The sequence below is a fragment of the Mesoplodon densirostris genome, chromosome 10, assembly GCF_025265405.1.
Source record: "Mesoplodon densirostris isolate mMesDen1 chromosome 10, mMesDen1 primary haplotype, whole genome shotgun sequence".
Classification (NCBI taxonomy): Eukaryota; Metazoa; Chordata; class Mammalia; order Artiodactyla; family Ziphiidae; genus Mesoplodon; species Mesoplodon densirostris.
In genome coordinates this window covers 42,699,935-42,719,315 of record NC_082670.1, presented here as the reverse complement: position 1 = coordinate 42,719,315, position 19,381 = coordinate 42,699,935, and the positions used below count along the sequence as shown (strand labels likewise).

Sequence of the window (19,381 nt, the reverse complement as noted above, 5' to 3'; positions counted from 1 at the left end):
ACACATTATATTGAAATTATCTGTTATGTTTGTCTCTTCACATAAAGTATAGGTTCCTTGGTTTCTATTATCTTTGTACCCTGGATTCTTATTCCAGTAATTGGCACAAACTCTCCCAATATTATAAGTTACTTCTATTGGCAGAGATCCAAAATGTGAAATGGAAATATCTATCAAATTATCTTAGTCTTATACCATTAAATGCTTGATTCCTCTAAATTCCCTTGTTCTGAGATTTTTAAAATACTTTTAACTATTGTCTGATTCCTGTGACAGAGACAGTGTTCCCTTATACTTTCCAACCCCACTTGTAGTTAAGTTGATACAATGAGATTGATTTTGGTCAAATGATTATGGGCATGACAGACTTGTTGCTTTTTGGCAAAGGTAGTTAAAAACAAGTATATATTTCCCAGTTCACTCCTCTCTAGCCATGAAAATGTTAGAGGCTGTAAAATGACTTATCCCCAAATTGAAAAAAATTAAAACAACAAATATTTATCTCATCACTTCTAAAGGCTCAGGAATCTCTGAGAAACTTAACTAGATAATTCTGTCTCAGAGCCTGTCATTAAGTCAAGCTGGTGGGGGCAGGGGAGGGTGCTGTTGACATCATCTCAAGACTCTTTCTGGCCAAAGGATTTGCTTCTAAGATCATACATGTGGTTGTTAGCAGGCTACATTTCCTCTATGGTGGTATGTTGGATATTTTAATTCCTCAACATGTGGGTTGCTCTCAAGAAGGAAGCTTACTTTCTCCAGAGCAAGAAATCCAAGAGCAAGAGAGTGGGAACTGAAGGCAGAAGCTGTAACCTTTTATAATATAATTTTGAAAGTGACATACTATCACTTCTGCTAAATGCTACTGTATGCTGCTATAGACCACTTCTGGCATGATATGGAAAGGAACTAAATAGGGTGTGAATACCAGGTGGTGGGGGACACTGAGACCCATCGTGGATGTTTGTTTCACAGAGGCTGCATGTTGAGGTGGTCCATGAACAGAAAGGACATCTGGACCTTGAGACACAACAGACTCTCCAACCCACATTAGATGTCAATTAGATGTCAAATAGACAAGAAATAAACTTCTGTGATGCCAAGCAAATGAACATTTAGGGTTTATTTGCCACTATGGCACAGCTTACCTTTTCAGACCAATAAAGCTCTTCACGTAGTTATGTCTACAGAAAGAGACAATGAAGATTGAAAGAGCTTCAATTATTCTATCACTTTTAAGATTAACTTCTTGGGGGATTCAAGATGGTGGAGGAGTATGAGGACATGGGTTTCATCTCTCTCCATGGATGCATCAGGAATACATCTATAGATGCAACAATTCTCACAGAAGACCAGCTGAAAACAAGCTGAAGACCTTGGACACTGGAAAGGACTATAAAGATGCCTGCATAAATGGGTAAGATGGAAAAAAGAAGGGAGAAGGAGGAGGAAAGGAAGCGGGACAGGACAGGGCAGGGGAGCTAAAGCAGAGGAGAGATTCTCAAATTCGGGGAAACTCCCTCTCTGATGGGGAAATCGAATGGGACAGAAGGGAAGCATTTGAGGCTGTCAGAAGAGGGTGAAGCAGCCAATCGGTGGCAGATGGGAGTGAGAAATACACAGACGGTCTGTACTGCGGCTTTCTGTGCCCTGGATTGGAATGTGTGTTCACAGTTACGCAAGGGGGCTGGGAGCTGGAGTGTGGGGATTGGAGAATAGGCCAGGAGCGAAAACTGCTGTTGGTTGTGGGGACACGGACTGAGGGGATGGGAGGGAGGAAATCTGCAGCAGGGAATGCCTACAGAGGAAGACTTCCATGTCTGCCATGGAAGCAGGTGCTACTGCTGAGTCACACACAAGGGAAGGAGCCACTATTGTGGTCTCTCTCTCCCCACACACCAGTGCCTGATGACAGACAATTAAAGAAGTCCTCTCAGGGCTGGCCCTCACAAGCCTGCTGATGGGTGTCAGAAAAAACCTGGTGAGGGCCAGCCCTCATGCGCCTTACACTGGGTGCCAGAAAAGGCCCTTTCTAGGGCCATATCTCTTGCATCCGTGGCCACCAGATCCCTGCGCATTTGGCACTGCTGGGGCTCCCACCGTCCAAGTAGTCATACGACCTCAGCACCTGGTCCTCACTGGGGCAGACCCACAAGCTACAAGGCATCCTCAGGACCAGACTCCTGTGAGTAGACCACAAGCAGAGGTGGGGATAAAACCAAAGCTGAATCCCAGGGATGGGGCAACTAAGGAAGAAGATTAAAAACCTTTCTGTTGGCAGCACAAGCTGCAGATTAAATCCCTGCAATCAGCTAGGTAGGCCCTGCATATATGGAATATCTTAGTAGACAATGAGTGTTCCCACAAATGAAAATGTTCTAGCTCTGACAGCTGTGGACTTTGGGGGCAGCACATGCATCAGTTGGGCCAGATAAGAGTCTGAGTCATCCCCACAGGGCACACAGAAGGTCCAGAAACCAGCCCAGGGAGGTGGATGTGGGCTGTGGCTCACGGCATGTGCAAGGACACTTTCAGCTGAGATCCCAGGGAAACATAATTATTATTATTAATTTTATGTTTTGATTCATTCTATTGTTGGTTCTCGCCTTTTTTGTTTGTTTTTTTCCCTTTCGTTTATTGTCTGTTTGTTGGGTTTTGTTTCAGTATTTTTTTTTTAATTTAGTCTTTTGGGTCTTTGTGTTCTATAACATATTTTTTGTTTATATATACTTCTATTTTTACTTTGCTTTTCTGTTCTGTGTTCTTTTCCCTTATTTTTTCTTCTTCTTTAATATATTTTTTATTTTTTATATTTCCATTTCTACTTTACTTTTCTGCTGTCCTGTGTTTTTCCCCTTTTTGTTTTATTTTATTATTTTTAAAATCATTTTTCTAGGTTTTATCTGTTTCCTTGCTTTATGCTTTAGTTGGCACACTGCTTTGGTTTTGATTTTAAGTTTGTGTTTTTGTTACTTTTGATCCTAATTGTTTGATTTTGCTTTTGAGTTCTCCTATTTGTCTGGTTGTTCTCTTGTTTTTGATTTATTTGGTTCTGCTTTTGTTTCTTTTGCATGTGTGTGTGTTTCCTTGATTGTGTTTTTGTTTGTTTGATTCTGTTTTTACCTTTCTCTGGGGTTTTGTTTGTCTTTTTTGTTTTTTTTTTCTTTAATGTATTTTCTATTTATTTCTATGTTTCTATGTTTCTATTTTTATGTTGCTTTTCTGTTGTTCTGTCTTCTTTCCCCTTTCTCTTTTTTCTTCTTACCATTTTTTTGGGGTTTTGTTTCTTTGCTTCCTTCTTCAGTTGACACTGTTTTGGTTTTTTTTTTTTAGTATTGTGTTTTTGTCAGTTTTCTTTTTTTTTCTTTCTTTGCAGTATGTGGGCCTCTCACTGCTGTGACCTCTCCCATTGCGGAGCACAGGCTCCAGACGTGCAGGCTCAACAGCCATGGCTCACGGAACCAGCTGCTCCACGGCATGTGGGATCTTCCCAGATCAGGGTACAAACCTATGTCCCCTGCAACGGCAGGTGGACTCTCAACCACTGTACCACCAGGGAAGCCCTGTCAGTTTTCTTTTTAATTGTTTGATTTCATCCTTGGGTTATACTTTCTTTTTTATTTATTTGGTTCTGTTTTTGTTTCTTTTGTGTGTGTGTTTCCTTGTTTCTATTTTTGTTTGCTTGATTTTACTTTTTACCATTTGTCTGAGGTTTTCTTATTCTTTTCATTCATTCATTCTTTCTTTCTTTTTTTTAATCCCCTTTATTGCAGGGTCTTAGTTCCTCGACCAGAAGTTAGGCATGAGGCTCTGGGGTGGGAACACAAAGTCCAGGATGCTGGACCACTAAAGAATTCCCAACCACAAGGAAGATTAATCTCTGAGAGCTCTCACAGAGACCTCTATCTGAATCCAAGACCCGGCTCCACCCAACTTCCAGCAGCTTCCAGAGCTGGACAACCCTCACCAAACAACAAGCAAGAGAGGAACACAAACCCACCCATCAGCACACAGTCTAACTAAGGTCATACTAAACTCACAGACATCCCAGAACACACCATTTGACATGGTCCTGCTCATCAGAGGGAAAAGACTCAGCTCCACCCACCAAAATGCAGGCACCAGTCCATCACATCAGGAAGCCTATACAAACCACTGGACTGACTTCACCAACAGGGGCAGAAAACAGAAGCAAAAGGAACACAAATACTGTAAATTAGACAAAATGAAAAGAGGTAGAAATATCTTGCAGGCAAAGGAGCAAAACAAAAACCCCACAAGAACAAATAAATAAAGAGGAAATAGACAAGCTACTTGAAAATGAATTCAAAATAGTGATAGTAAAGATGATTCAAGATCTTAGAAACAAGATAGAGAAAATACCAGAAATTTTTAACAAGGACCTAGAAGAAATAAAGAGCAAACAAACAGTAATAAAAAGCACAATAACTGAAATTAAAAATACTCTAGAAGGAATTAATAGCAGAAAAACTGAGGCAGAAAAACACATAAGTGAGCTGGAAGATAGAATAGTGGAAGTAACCACCACAGAGCAGAATAAAGAAAAAAAATGGAGGACAATCTCAGAGACCTCTGGGATAATATTAAGTGCACCAACTTTTGAATTATAGGAGCCCCAGAAGAAGAAGAAAAAACAAAAGGGTCTGAAAAAATATTTGAAGAGATTATAGTTGAAAACTTCCCCAACATGGGAAAGGAAATAGTCAATTGAGTCCAGGAAGCACAGAGTCCCATACAGGATAAATCCAAGAAGAAACACGGCGAGACACATATTAATCAAACTAACAAAAATTAAACAGAAAGAAAAAATATTAAAAGCAGCAAGGGAAAAGCAACAAATAACATACAAGGGAATCCCCATAAGGTTAACAGCTGATCTTTCAGCAGAAGCTCTACAAGCCAGAAGAGAGTGGCAAGATATATTTAAAGTGATGAAAGGGAAAAACCTACAACCAAGTTTACTCTACCAGCAAGGATCACATTCAGATTTGATGGAGAAATCAAAAGCTTTACAGACAAGCAAAAGTAAAAATGATTCAGCACCACCAAAGCAACTTTATAACAAATGCTAAAGGAACTTCTCTAGGCAGAAACACAAGAGAAGGAAAAGACCTACAAAAATGAACCCAAAACAATTAAGAAAATGGTAACAGGAACATACATATCAATAATTACCTTAAATAAAAATGGACTAAATATCCCAACCAAAGGACACAGACTGGCTAAATGGACACAAAAACAAGACCTGTTTATATGCTGTCAACAAAAGACCCACTTCAGACCTAGGGTCACATACAGGCTGAAAGTGAGGGGATGGAAAAATATATTCCATGCAAATGAAAATGAAAAGAAAGCTGGAGTAGCAAGACTCATATCAGACAAAAACAACTTCAAAATAAAGACTAATACAAAAGACAAGGAAGGACACTCCATAATGATCAAGGGTTCAACCCAAGAAGAAGATATAACAATTGTAAATGCTTATGCACCCAACAAAGGAGCACCTCAATACATAAGGCAAATGCTAATAGCCATAAAATGATATAGCGACAATAACACAATAATAGTAAGGGACTTTAACCCCCCAATTTCACTAATGGACAGATCAACCAAAATGAAAATAAATAAGGAAACACAAGCTTTAAATGACACATTACACCAAATTGACTTAATTGATATTTATAGGACATTCCATCCAAAAACAGCAGAATACTCTATCTTCTCAAGTGCACATGAAACATTCTCCAGGATAGATCACGTCTTGGGTCACAAATCAAGCTGCAGTAAATTTAAGAAAATTGAAATCATATCAAGCATCTTTTCTGACCACACTGTGAGACTAGATATCAAATACAGGAAAAAAAAATCTGTAAAAAATACAAACACATGGAGGCTAAACAATATGCTACTAAACAACCAAGAGGTCACTGAAGAAATCAAAGAGGAAATCAAAAAATACCTAGAAACAAATGACAATGAAAACATGACAGCCCAAAACCTATGGGATGCAGCAAAAGCAGTTCTAATAGGGAACTTTATAGCAATACAATCCTACCTCAAGAAACAATAAAAATCTCAAATAAACAACCTAACCTTATACCTAAAGCAATTAGAGAAAGAAGAACAAAAAAACCACAAAGTTAACAGAAGGAAGAAAATCATAAAGATAAGATAAGAAATAAATGAAAAAGAAATGAATGAAACAATAGAAAAGATCAATAAAACTAAAATCTGGTTCTTTGAGGAGATAAACAAAAATGATAAACCATTAACCAGACTCATCAGGAAAAAAAGGGAAAAGACTCAACTCAAGAGAATTAGAAAGGAAAAAGGAGAAGTAATAACTGACACTGCAGAAATACAAAGAATCATGAGACACTACTACAAGAAACTATATGACAATAAATGAGCAACCTGGAAGAAATGGAAACATTCTTAGAAATGCACAACCTTCCAGGACTGAACCATGAAGAAATAGAAAATATAAACAGACCAATCACAAGCACTGAAATTGAAACTGTGATTAAAAATCTTCCAAAAAACAAAAGCCCAGGATCATATGCCTTCACAGGAGAATTCTATCAAATATTTAGAGAAGAGTTAACACGCATTCTTCTCAAACTCTTCCAAAGTATATCAGAGGGAGGAACACTCCCACTCATTCTATGGGACCACCATCACCCTGATACCAAAACCAGACAAAGGTACCACAAAAAAAGAAAATTACAAGCCATTATCACTGATGAACATAGATGCAAAAATCCTCAACAAAATACTAGCAAACAGAATCCAACAGCACATTAAAAATATCATACCCCACGATCAAGTGTAGTTTATCCCAGGAATGCAAGGATTCTTCAGTATACACATATCAATCAATGTGATACACCAGATTGACAAGTTGAAGAATAAAAAGCATATGATCATCTCAATAGATGTAGAAAAAGCTTTTGACAAAATTGAACACTGATTTATGATAAAAACTCTCCAGAAAGTGCACATACAGGGAACCTATATCAACATAATAAAGGCCATATATGACAAACCCAGAGCCAACATCATTCTCAAAGGTTAAAAACTGAAACCATTTCCTCTAAGATCAGGAACAAGACAAGGTTGCCCACTCTCACCACTGTTATTCAACATAGTTTTGGAAGTTTTAGCCACAGCAATCAAAGAAGAAAAAGAAATAAAAGGAAGTGAAATTGGAAAAGAAGAAGTAAAACTGTCACTGTTTGCAGATGACATGATACTATACAGAGAAATTCCTAAAGTTGCCAACAGAAAACAACTAGAGCTAATCAGTGAATTTGGTAGAATAGCAGGATACAAAATCTCTGACATTCTTATACTCTAACAACAAAAATCTGAAAGTGAAATTAAGGAAACACTCCCATTTAACGTTGCAACAAAAAGAGTAAAATTCTTAGGAATAAACCTATCTAAGGAGGTGAAAGGCCTCTATGCAGAAAACTATAAGACACTGATGAAAGAAATAAAAGCAATACAAACAAGTGGAGACATACCATTTTCTTGGATTGGAAGAATCAACATTGCAAAAATGATTACACTACCCAAAGCAATCTACAGATTCAATGCAATCCCTATCAAATTACCAATGGCATTTTTCACAGAACTAGAACAAAAAATTTCACAATTTGCATGGAAACCCAAAGAACCCTAAATAGTCAAAGCAATCTTGAGAAAGAAAAACGGAGCTGGAAGAATCAGGCTCCTGGACTTCAGACTACACTACAAAGCTACAGTAACCAAGACAGTATTTTACTAGCACAAAAACAGAAATATACACAAATGGAACAGGATAGAAAGGACAGAGATAAACCCACACACATATGGTCACCTTATCTTTGACAGAGGAGGCAAGAATATACAATGGAGGAAAAAGAGCATCTTCAATAAGTGGTGTTGGGAAACATGGATAGATACATGTTAAAGAATGAAATTAGAACACACCTTAACACCATACACAAAAATAAACTCAGAATGGATTAAAGACCTAATTGTAAGGCCAGACACTATAAAACTCTTAGAGGAAAACATAGGAAGAACAGTCTTTGACATAAATCACAGCAAGATCCTTTTTGACTCACCTCCTAGAGAAATGAAAATAAAAACAACAATAAACAAATGGGACCTAATGAAACTTAAAAGCTCTTGCATAGTAAAGCAAACCATAAATCAGACAAAAAGATAACCCTCAGAATGGGAGAAAATATTTGCAAATGAAGCAAGTAACAAAGGATTAATCTCCAAAATATAGAAGCAGCTCATGCAGCTCAATGTCAAAAAAAACCAGCCCAATCCAAAAATGGGTGGGAGACCTAAATAGACATTTTTCGAAGGAAGACATACAGATGGCCAACAAACACATGTAAAGATGCTCAACATCACTAATCATTAGAGAAATGCAAATCAAAACCACAATGAGGTATCACCTCACACCAGTCAGAATGGCCATCATTTAAAAAATCTAGAACAATAAATGCTGGAGAGAGTGTGGAGAAAAGGGAACCCTCTTGTACTTTTGGTCAGAATGTAAATGGATACAACCACTATGGAGAACAGAATGGAGGTTCCTAAAAAAACTAAAAATAGAACTACCATACAACCCAACAATCCCACTACTGGACATATACCCTGAGAAAACCATAATTCGAAAAGAGTAATGTACCACACTGTTCATTGCAGGACTATTTACAATACCAGGACATGGAAGTGACCTAAGTGTCCATCGACAGATAAATGGATAAAGAAGATGTGGCACATATATACAATGGAATATTACTCTGCCATAAAATGGAAAGAAATTGAGTTCTTTGTAATGAGGTGTATGGACCTAAAGTCTGTCATACAGAGTGAAGTAAGTCAGAAAGAGAAAAACAAATAGTGTATGCTAATGCATGTATATGGAGTCTAAAAAAACAGTACTGATGAACCTAGTGGCAGGGCAGGAATAAAGACACAGACATAGAGAACGGACTTGAGAATATAGGGCAAGGAAAGGGAAGCTGGGACGAAGTGAGAGAGAGCACTGACATATATACACTACCAAATGTAAAATAGATGGCTAGTGGGAAGCTCCTGCATACCACAGGGAGACCATTTTGATGCTTTGTGATGACCTAGAGGGTGGGATGGAGAGGGTGGGAGGGAGGGAGACTTAAGAAGGAGGGGATATGGGTGTATATGTATACATATAGCTGATTCACTTTGTTGTACAGCAGAAACTAACACAACATTGTAAAGCAATTAAACTCTAATAAAGATGAAGAAAAAAGATAAGACATCAAAAAAAAAAAAGAATTAACTTCTTATTTTAAATTAAAACATTGGATTTATTTATTTATTTATTTACTTATGTTCCAATTTTGTAAATCTGGTTAGTGTGCATCTGTACTCAGAATGTTGACAAAATCAGGTACCAAAGACATTGTAGCCGAAGGTCAGACAAGGAGTTAGTATTTTTATCCTGACTTCTTGGAATACAGGACACTCGTAAGGTTTTCCAAAGCAGACACACAATCGCTGGATATTTCTATGTAGTCAAACTTTTCTTTTAAATTGATTTCAAATCATTTCAGGCACATAAATTTTTACACTAAATACAACCTACCTCATTAGATTGTTCTGAATAATAAATGAGGTAATGTATGTAACAATGTCTTCTGAAGAGTAAAATAATATGTAAACATTAAACATTGTTCATATGTATGTGATACTGAAAGCAAATTACTGGAAAAGACTCAATGATAATAATCCAAAAATATTTTCAAGAATAGAGTACATATTTATTCTGAATAGTTTTGATTTTTTGTTTATGGGGAAACAGTTCAAATGGAAAAAAAAATGGTATGTATATATATATATATATATATATATATATGTATATATGTATATATATATATATCTCCAACCCGTTTACTTGGTCAAGAGATGATCTCTCATTGGGAACAAAGATGAAATGAATAAATGCAGTCCTAAGAGTCAGCTCTCCAAAAGACTGGTCATATATGTCATGTATTTCATCCAATAGCCTCTCAAAGTGTTCCACTGTCAGCGTCTAAAGTTCATTTCATTTATGGTGTTATGGGTAATGCCTCTTTGGACATATAAAATACTATTATGCTCCAGGAGCTGTATTATGTGATATAAAGATTGACCTATGAAGTCAAATCAATAGAAACTTATGATTTTTTTTAAAAGTTAACATTAATTCCATCAGAGAAAGAAAAAAAGAAATGTGTGAGTAGATTTGAAAGCCAAAGGAGGAACAAAACAATCTTTAGATTATCTGAGATAGTAAATGTTTAGGTCCTCAGTCTGTAATGGTCTCTAAAGACAGCACCTTCAGTAACAAAATTGGCCACAATTATCTAACATTTATCCAGAGAGTCACCCCCCCGAACAGGAAAAAGCCTTTTTGGCAACACCTATTTTTACCTTGAAATTTTCTCTTGTAATGTAACCCTAGCCTGACCTTGATTAACTTATCAAATGAGCTCATCCTCCAAGCTGAAGGACTATAGTCTATCAGAGGAATAGCATGGCAACTGGCCAGCACAGCTCCATAGATCGTCTGGAGGGCACACCTCAGTAACATTCCCATTCTCTCTTTTTTTTTCCTTTTTCTTGGTCAGGGTTAGAAGCATGGGACAGAGTCAGGATGACACAGGTGGACCATGGAACCAGATAAATCTGTATTAGAAACCTAATGCTGATATTTACAGTCTGACTAAACTTTGGAACTAGTTAAAATAGCTTTTTGAATTTCATGTTTCTCATTTGTAAATCAAAGCTATTAATCTCCTTGTTATGTCATGAGGCATCAAGGAAATATATATATTCATTGTGGAACGTAGCTTCCAAGATCTGGCATATAGTACTCCATAAATATTCTTCATTTTCCTTTGCAGCAAAAAGAGGAGTTGGAGATGAATAACTACCCTTTGTTTCACCCATCACATGTCATTAACTGGACCTCACCAGTGAGACGTTATTCAATAGAGCCAGCATCCCTAAGGTTGGGGGTTATGTCAGAATTCTGCAAGAAGAAGGATGGAAAGGTCGTCTCTCCCCAGTGAAATAACACCAGTGGTGGATGCTCCTGAAATCTGAGGAGCTGAGTAAGAATTCAGGGACTTCGTAATGCTAACGTAACTGTAGTATGTGATGATTTGCAAATACCTTCTGAAATACAAATTAATAAAAATTCACGTAAACATATAAAACACATATGTATGCCCTAATAAAATCAAGAAAAATTTTAATAACTTCATGTATTTGTATGTTAGATTTAGCCTGTCTTATACATTGGTAACATTTTCATTTATTTCACTTTCCTCATTTTTTTCAAATATAGAAAAAAACCCATTCAATTTAAATTATCAGTAGCACATATTTCATTATTGTCTTCTCATGGTAAATGTTGCTGTTATCTATGAGAGAGCCATTTAAAAAGTTATCACTGAGATTCTGTTCAAGTCGGAAACATGATTTATTTTACCCGGTAAAACTAAATGGCTATGATTTGTTAAAAATATGGAGGTGTCAGTTTAACTCTTATTCAGGTAAGCCTGCTTTGCATTCTGTAACTAAAATCATACATGTTTAAAGCTTAGTGGCTAATCTTACCTTTTACGGTTACTGTTCATGACTTCTATCGGGTCTTGGCAGAGATCAGTAATGTATTATCTCTAACCTCTTTCTGCTTCCTGTGTATGAAAAGGTGGGTTTTAAAAGACCCATAGAGCTGAGATGGGCTTTGGGACAAGTAGAGAAGAAAGTTCTCAGACTTAGGAGCAGCGGGAACTTGCAACCCTGCCATTGTCATGTCTGGGGCATACGATTAGCTCTGTAAGAAGCAACCCTATTACAGGTATTCCCCCTATCCCACCTACCCAGTTTAGTTTAACTCTTATTAGATACATTTATTAATGGGCAGTGTGCTTTAACTGAGTTAAATCAACATATTATCTCAGTGTGTGTGTACGGGTGTGCTGTTTAAAACATCAGTAGTGATAGACTGGCCAGCTAACATTTCAGAAACTCTTGAGTTAATGGAACCTAGAGCAGGCAAATGTAAACTGAGAAAAAGAGAGAAGATCCTCATGATGGTTAGGAATGACTTTCACATAGAGGTGGGAAGGCAATGTTAAGTAGTCAGTATGATGCACTAAACATCTGATTGGGGTGGGAGGGTGGAGCTGGTATGGAAAAGAAGAGTAACAGGCACCAACACCATGTCACTAACAGCTTTTATGAAAACACTCAACTGAGAAAAATGCCAGAGTAGAGGCCATAAAGAGCTACAGAGCTACAGACTTGCCATGGAGGAACAGGATGGCTACCAACCACACCAAGAAGAGATTTCAATACTGGGAATGAAGGGATAGAAATTGGCATTTAATGTCTACTGTGTCAAGAAAAGAAAAAATATATATATATATATTTGTGTATACCCCTCTAAATATCTCTGTAGAGGATGCTCATACATATATCCTCAGGATTTCTATAAGGCAGGCTTTATTTTTTTATTTTTTCAATTTATTTGATTCAAGTATAGTTGATTTACAATGTTGTATTTATTTCTGTTGTACAGCAAAGTGATTCAGTTATAGACATATAGATGTTCTTTTTCATATTCTTTTCCACTATGATTTATCACAAGATATTGAATATAGTTCCATGTGCTGTATGGTAGGACTTGTTGTCCATCCATTCTCTATATAATAGTTTGCATCTGCTAACCCCAAACTCCCAATAATCCATCCCTCCCCCACCACATCTCCCCCTTGGCAACCACAAGTCTATTCTCTGTGTCTGTGAGTCAAGACAAGCATTATTAACCATAACTCTCAGTTGGAAAAAACAGGCTCAGAGAGTTTGTTAACTTGCTAATGCCACATAAGAAGTGAGAAGCACAGCTGGACTGATGTTATTTGTTGACTGTTCTCATTTTTTCGTATGAAGATGACAACAGGGAAGATAGAAGCATTCCAGGTGAAAATCATATATTTGAATGTGGAAGTAAGAGCAGCAGAGAATTGCTCATTTCCTCCAGATATTTAATGCTTGAGCTGTCTAGAACCCATCTCTCCATCCAGTTTCTACTCAAGGAATAGTAGGAATGACATCAAACATATTCCCTTGAGTGTCCCCAAGAACACTTTCCCCCTACAAACATTAACTTTAAAAACATAACATTGCTCAAAATGTACTGGTCAAATAACTGAATGCATCTACTTGGCTAAAGTACAAGACATCCTTAGGAATATGCTATATGTGACATAATTTTGAAGATATTGGAAAAACACTGCTTCCAGAAAGAACCTGTCCCATCTTCCTTCCTAGGATTTAAAATTCTATAATTAGACATGTATATGTTTTTATTAGGATGCATATAATCATGAAATTGCATGTAGAGCAATTCTTTGCCTTATTTTGAATGACTTTTGTCAACATTTTTCCCAATAAACTGCTTTCTAGCTTGGGAAAGAATCATCTGATAATGGGGAGGGTATATAATGAGAGAGGCACCATGGAGAGCAGAAAAATAGGTGGGTATGATCAAGACCTTGTCATTCTGCTCACAAAAGGACATTGTGGGAGTAATGACTTCTAACTGATTACTCTATATTTGTAAGTTCAAGAAGGTTGAGATATTCCAAGTAGTCAGTTACATGAAAGTACAAGTGGTAAGCGGACCTGAAGGGTCAGTGATTACATCCGCTGCTTCATACCCAATGTTGACTCTTTTATCTTGCATGAATAATGTGATTTCTTGTCCTGCCATTCTCTGCATAAAATGACATACCGGGGGGCAAAAAAAAAAGTGATTCTCCATCTAATCTGTTTTGCAAATTTGACAGTGACTTAAAAGAGCAGGAAGTTGTCTGTGAGTAATGACACTGCTTATTTGTTCAAATGTCAAACTTAAACCTCATCAACTTTCAGGGAATATGTCCATAAAGAATATGGGTTTCAGTTCAGCCAGAGAGGATTTCAGTGTCATTCAGTTCTGAGGAAAACAGCTGTCAGTTTCATGAAAACAAAGAGCTTTGAGTATATCTTTTTTTTTTTTAAGCTGAATAAAATTGGACACTTCAGCACTTGTGGCTATGGACAGTGCTCTCTCACTTGACATTATGAGACATTTACTCTAGAGATGTTTCTTTCCTGAGACTAAAACACTCCTCAGGCTAGCAAACATGCACCCCTAAACTATGCAATTAGGATATGAAGACCATGCATCACAGGTCTGTGCAAGCCAGAATAAAATAACAGCAAAAAGGAGCAAATTTTATCACAGAGGTTAAGCCTAAAATACAATTAGGGAAGGAAAATAATTATGATTTGTAGCTATTCCTGAATAACACGTCAAACTTTTACTGCAATGCAATAACGTTCTTCCCTCAGTGGGTTTTTTTTTTTTTTTTTTTTGGAGAGAATCACAGGATCATTAACCCCTCATGGTAACTTATTAATAGTGGGCATAGATGCAAGGGAGAAAAGGAAATACATTTAATAGGCTTGCAGACACTGGGAGCAAATAATTAATTCTCTATATGCTTTCTAAATCTAGAGTGGAATATCAGTGAAGAATTCTGGACCTGAGGTCAGAAGAAGTGGAACTGAATCTGAATGATGTTCCTTAATAAGTCATTTCATTTCTCTAAGTCTTGCTTCTTCTGTCAAATGTGGGTTACTCTGAGGTTAAGTGAGAGAGTGTATGAGAAGGAATCTGGCACAGAGTAGGTATTCATAGATGTTCAATTTTGATTATTCACTTATCATTAAGTATTAGCATAATGCAGTGAAATGTTGCTATGCTGGTAGCCATGTATCTTAATTATTGTAACTCTAAGCATAGATGACAAGAAGAAGGGAAACAAGAAAAGCATTATGATTAACAGACTTATCCTTACAACTGGTCCTAACCATGTGTATTTCCACCTTTCACCTTGTCTGCCTCATCAAAACATTTCTTTTATGTTTGCCTTTAAAAAACAGCAGCAAAATTAAAATAGCCTGAAAAAACTATATAGACAGAGCCAACTAAAGTTCTCAGAGGATTCTTATCTTTCTTGTCAAATAATATTCTACCAGCTCTCTCAGGAATGCCTTTCAGTCACATACTACCAACTATTCTGCCGCCTGAACTGGTGAGGGACTACTCTGAATGCTTCTTACCCAGACTGACACATTTGGGGAGAGAAGGTAAAAATCAGGCTAGTGCTGAGAGCCTGATAAGTCTCTTATCATCCTCCACTGCAGCTACAAAGTCTCTACTTTGGACTTCAACACCTCTCAGCCTATTCCACCTCACTCATCTTCTCCCCCTTTTGTAACTGAAAATCAAGAGCATCTTCTCCTACCCTCCCCCCACCTCCTGTCATTTTCCACAGAGATTCCCTCCATGCTGCCCTCTGCATTTAAACGCCTGCTACTCTCCATTCATCAAGGTGCATGCTCCTTCCATTCACAATTTATGTTCAATCGTCCCTCCCTTCCAAAGCCCCTGTTATTTTTTTTTTAAGTCGATTTCCCAGCTGCCCAAATAAACTCCATCACCACAGCCACCATCTAGCCATGGCACCGCTTCTTCAACCCTCAGAAATTGTGCAGAGGTGGGGAGTGGGAGAGGAAATTTATGCTGGCATACCAGCCTAGACAGGGACAAATAGTGAGAACCTAGCACAGAGCTTAGTCTGGTCTTTGTAAAAAAAGAAATCAGCTGCAAATATTTCCCGAGCCTGGAAACAAGCATGCTCTGGAAAATACATGGGTACAGTGGATAAATGAATGAATGGATGGAGGGATGAATGATTGCGATCTCCTTGGTACTTTTCTCAGAGGCCCCTCCTCCTTGCTCGCTCCCGGCTTGGCTCTTGTTTAATTCAGCTTCCCTGCATGAGTGCACCTCCCTGCTTTGCCTCTGCTCCCACTTCCTGCCCTTTCTTTACCGCCTCTGGACACAGCCTCAACCCCTCGCCAAAAGGCACTGTACCCGGCTCACAAATCCTTTGTGACTTCCACAGCCCAGGAGAGCTTGCTCCGAAGGGGCACAGCTTCTCATCCTGCCAGCCTAACCTCTCCCCACCCCCGAAACACTCGTCCACGTTACACAAAAGGATGACTAATTCCCCCACACTCCAGCAAATCCACCTGGAGAACCCTGCCTCTGTCCCTTTCCCCGCGCTTGGAACCTTGGTGCTCCCAAAGGCAATGCGGCTCCCCGCGGCTCCCTGCAGAAAAAGGGATCACCATTCCAGGGCTCAGTCCTGGTTCGTAAAACCAGAAAACTTTTTTTTTTCTTTTTTTTAATATAACCCCACCCCGAAAGCAGCCACCTCTTTGTGTGCGTCCCTGGGGGGAGGAGGGGTCTTGGCAACCAGGGACGCGAGGACTTGGTAGCCCCTACCTGGGGCTGCCCGGCGGACACTCACCCAGGACGTTCCCGATGAGAGCCACCACGAACACGATGATGTAGCCAGCGATCAGGACCCACTCGTATTCTTTGGGGTGGAGGTATTCCCTCCACAGGTACCGCAGGAATTCCTCGTCGTCATAGTCGGTGGGGTTTAAAAAGGGCTCTTGAGTTGCATTCAGCTCCGGAGCAGATGACCAGTTGCGACAAGGGGGGGAGTCCTCCAGTTTGGTGCCGGACATCACGGGCTCCTGTCCGGGTCGGCTCAGTGCTGCAAGCGGCTCGGCCCCTGCCCCATGGGCGCCGCGGTCTGCGGCGTGAGAGGCGCGGACAGGCGACCAGGGGCTCAGGAGCAGAAAATGACGTGAAAAGTTACGGAGCCAATGCCTCCGAGTCTCCCGCCCGCCGGGCAACTCGTCCGCCGGCGGGGTTGTGTCTGCAGGCGATGTTGCACCGGGAGGCGAGGAGGAGGCTGAGCATCCAGGGACCGGGCACCGGAGGCTGCAGCAGGGACACCAGGAGGGGAAGCTGCTACCTCGGCTCCGGCTCAATGACTCCTCATTCCAACGCGGAGTTCGCAGCCCACAGCTTCCTCCCGCGCCCGGGAGAGCTGGGGCTGAAGCAAAAAAAAAAAGAAAAAAAAAAGTCGTGAAAATGATATTATCCTATTTCTCCGTGGGTTCCATCTCCCTCTTTTCTACTTCTTTTTTGTTCCTGCATTTCTCAAGTGCATTGTCTGTAAACACAGACTTGTGTAGGTCTGTGGACATGGCAAGCCTCGCAACATAGGATTAATATAGGATTCACGGATGCTTTTGTCTGGGACAGGTAAATAGAAAGTAATGAGAGGCTACTGTGTTCCTTACGCAGGACGATGCAAAAGTCATTTCAGGCAAGTCATTTAATATTTGCTTGGCTTTGCCAACTTAACTTAGCTAGTACTTGCTGAATCTTTAAGGCATCTCCTCCTCTTCTCCACCCCTCTTTCCAAACTGGAGAAGGAGATTATATATATATATATATATATATATATATATATATATATATATATACACATATGGCTGGAATTTGTATTTGCAACAGCAAGTGTCATGTGAAATACAGCAGCAAATCCTTGAAGGACACTAAGGGTAAAAAACGTGATCATAGTTAATGTTGTCCAGCAGAGGCGGCACTGACATACCCCACAGCATTAAACAGATTCTCAGTAGGATGTACACAAACTGAGGGGCTCTCTCTGGGGAAGCCCACACCATGCTGGTCTTTCTTCTCATTGACTCAGGACTGATGTCACCTGCTATTCTCTCATGGATTGATTTTGTCTCTAAGGATAGCATTCTGGGATTTGTTAGAGTGTGAGTTCATGATCCTTTCACTTTCAATTACCATGATAGGAGCATTGTATTTGATTGATTACAATCCTGGACATGGGAAGGGCCTTGGAATCATCTAGCCTAAACTTCAGCTTAATATTAGAAGCCTTCTGATAATATTGTTAATGTGTTTGCACCTAGTTTGCACCTAGTTTGTGTTTGCACCTAGTTTGGATGTGACCACAATTCACTCCCTCCACCATCATGGGACTTCTCTAGAGGTTAGAAAACTCCTCTTTACATTAAAATAAGGTCTTAAACTGACATCTGTCTTTCTCAGTCTTTTAGCCCCAATTCCTAGTTTGCATCTTGGTGCTACATGCAATAAATCCTCCACGTGGCAATCCTTCACATAAGCATCACAATTCCCCCCACCCACTTCCATGCTTCCTATGTTCACTGTTTCCCCAATTATTTCCATTGTTTTTCAAATGACACTATCTTCACAATCTACCTTCACTTGGTCTTCCTTTAGTCAGTTGTCAATATCCTGCAGGGAATACAGCTAGGAGGAAATACAGTAATCTGCTTTGCCAGTACAAATGTAAACTACTCTTTGGATGCAACCAATGTTTGTATCTAATTATTTTTTCAAAAGTCACAAGACGCTGTTTATTCATACTGAGTCTTTATTTAAGATCCCTCCCCCACCCCCAATCATAATTCTTCACAGTTGTTTTGTTCTTTACAGTTTACAAAATTCTTTCATGCTCCTTAATTTAAAACCCCCTGAGAGGTTGGCCCAGTTTTGCAGATGAGGAAACTGTTCCTGGAGAAATTAAGTGTTTACCAAAGGTCAAGTGAGGAATCAGTGGCAAAACCTTCAGTTCTTCTGACCCCAGCCTGATGTTTCCATCATTCGACAGTGTCATTTTTCACAAGAAACACTATTGTGGTATTTTCCCAAACCACACTAGTCAAATTTCCTTTTAAGAGAAGGGAGGGCTTCCCTGGTGGTGCAGTGGTTAAGAATACGCCTGCCAATGCAGGGGACACGGGTTCGAGCCCTGGTCCGGGAAGATCCGACATGCCGCAGAGCAACTAAGCCTGTGCGCCACAACTACTGAGCCCACGAGCCACAACTACTGAAGCCCATGTGCCTAGAGTCCGTGCTCCACAAGAGAAGCCACCGCAATGAGCAGCCTGCACACCGCAATGAAGAGTAGCCCCTGCTCGCTGCAACTAGAGAAAGCCTGCGTGCAGTAACGAAGACCCAACGTAGCCATAAATAAATAATAATTTTTTAAAAAAAGAGAGAAGGGAATATATAGGCATTTTATTTTTAGACAAATATTTACTTAGTGTTCTTATTTCACTCAGAGATACAAGTTAAACAAGGTAACTGCTTTCATGCATTTTACTTTCTACTGAAGTTAGAAACAAGTCAACTAATAACTACTTAAGAAGAATATGAAGAAGGGACAACTGCTATGATGAAAGCCAAACAGGTGAAGCGAGTGGAGAATTCCAAAGGCCATATTAGGAATAGATGGTTAAAAAGACGTGGGTGAAGAGGTGGCCTGTATGTAGGGATACCCAA

The 19,381-nt window shown here is 39.2% G+C and overlaps 1 protein-coding gene across 1 annotated transcript in view; it reads right to left on the bottom strand.

Annotated features, from left to right (window-relative positions):
* Window positions 1–16,710, bottom strand: part of HCRTR2 (hypocretin receptor 2) — a 124,183-nt gene extending 107,473 nt beyond the window's left edge. The window contains exon 1 of the mRNA XM_060110286.1: window positions 16,488–16,710. Within this exon, the coding sequence (XP_059966269.1) occupies window positions 16,488–16,710 (223 nt within the window). The remainder of the gene's footprint in view (window positions 1–16,487) is intronic.
* Window positions 16,711–19,381: the final 2,671 nt, after the last annotated feature.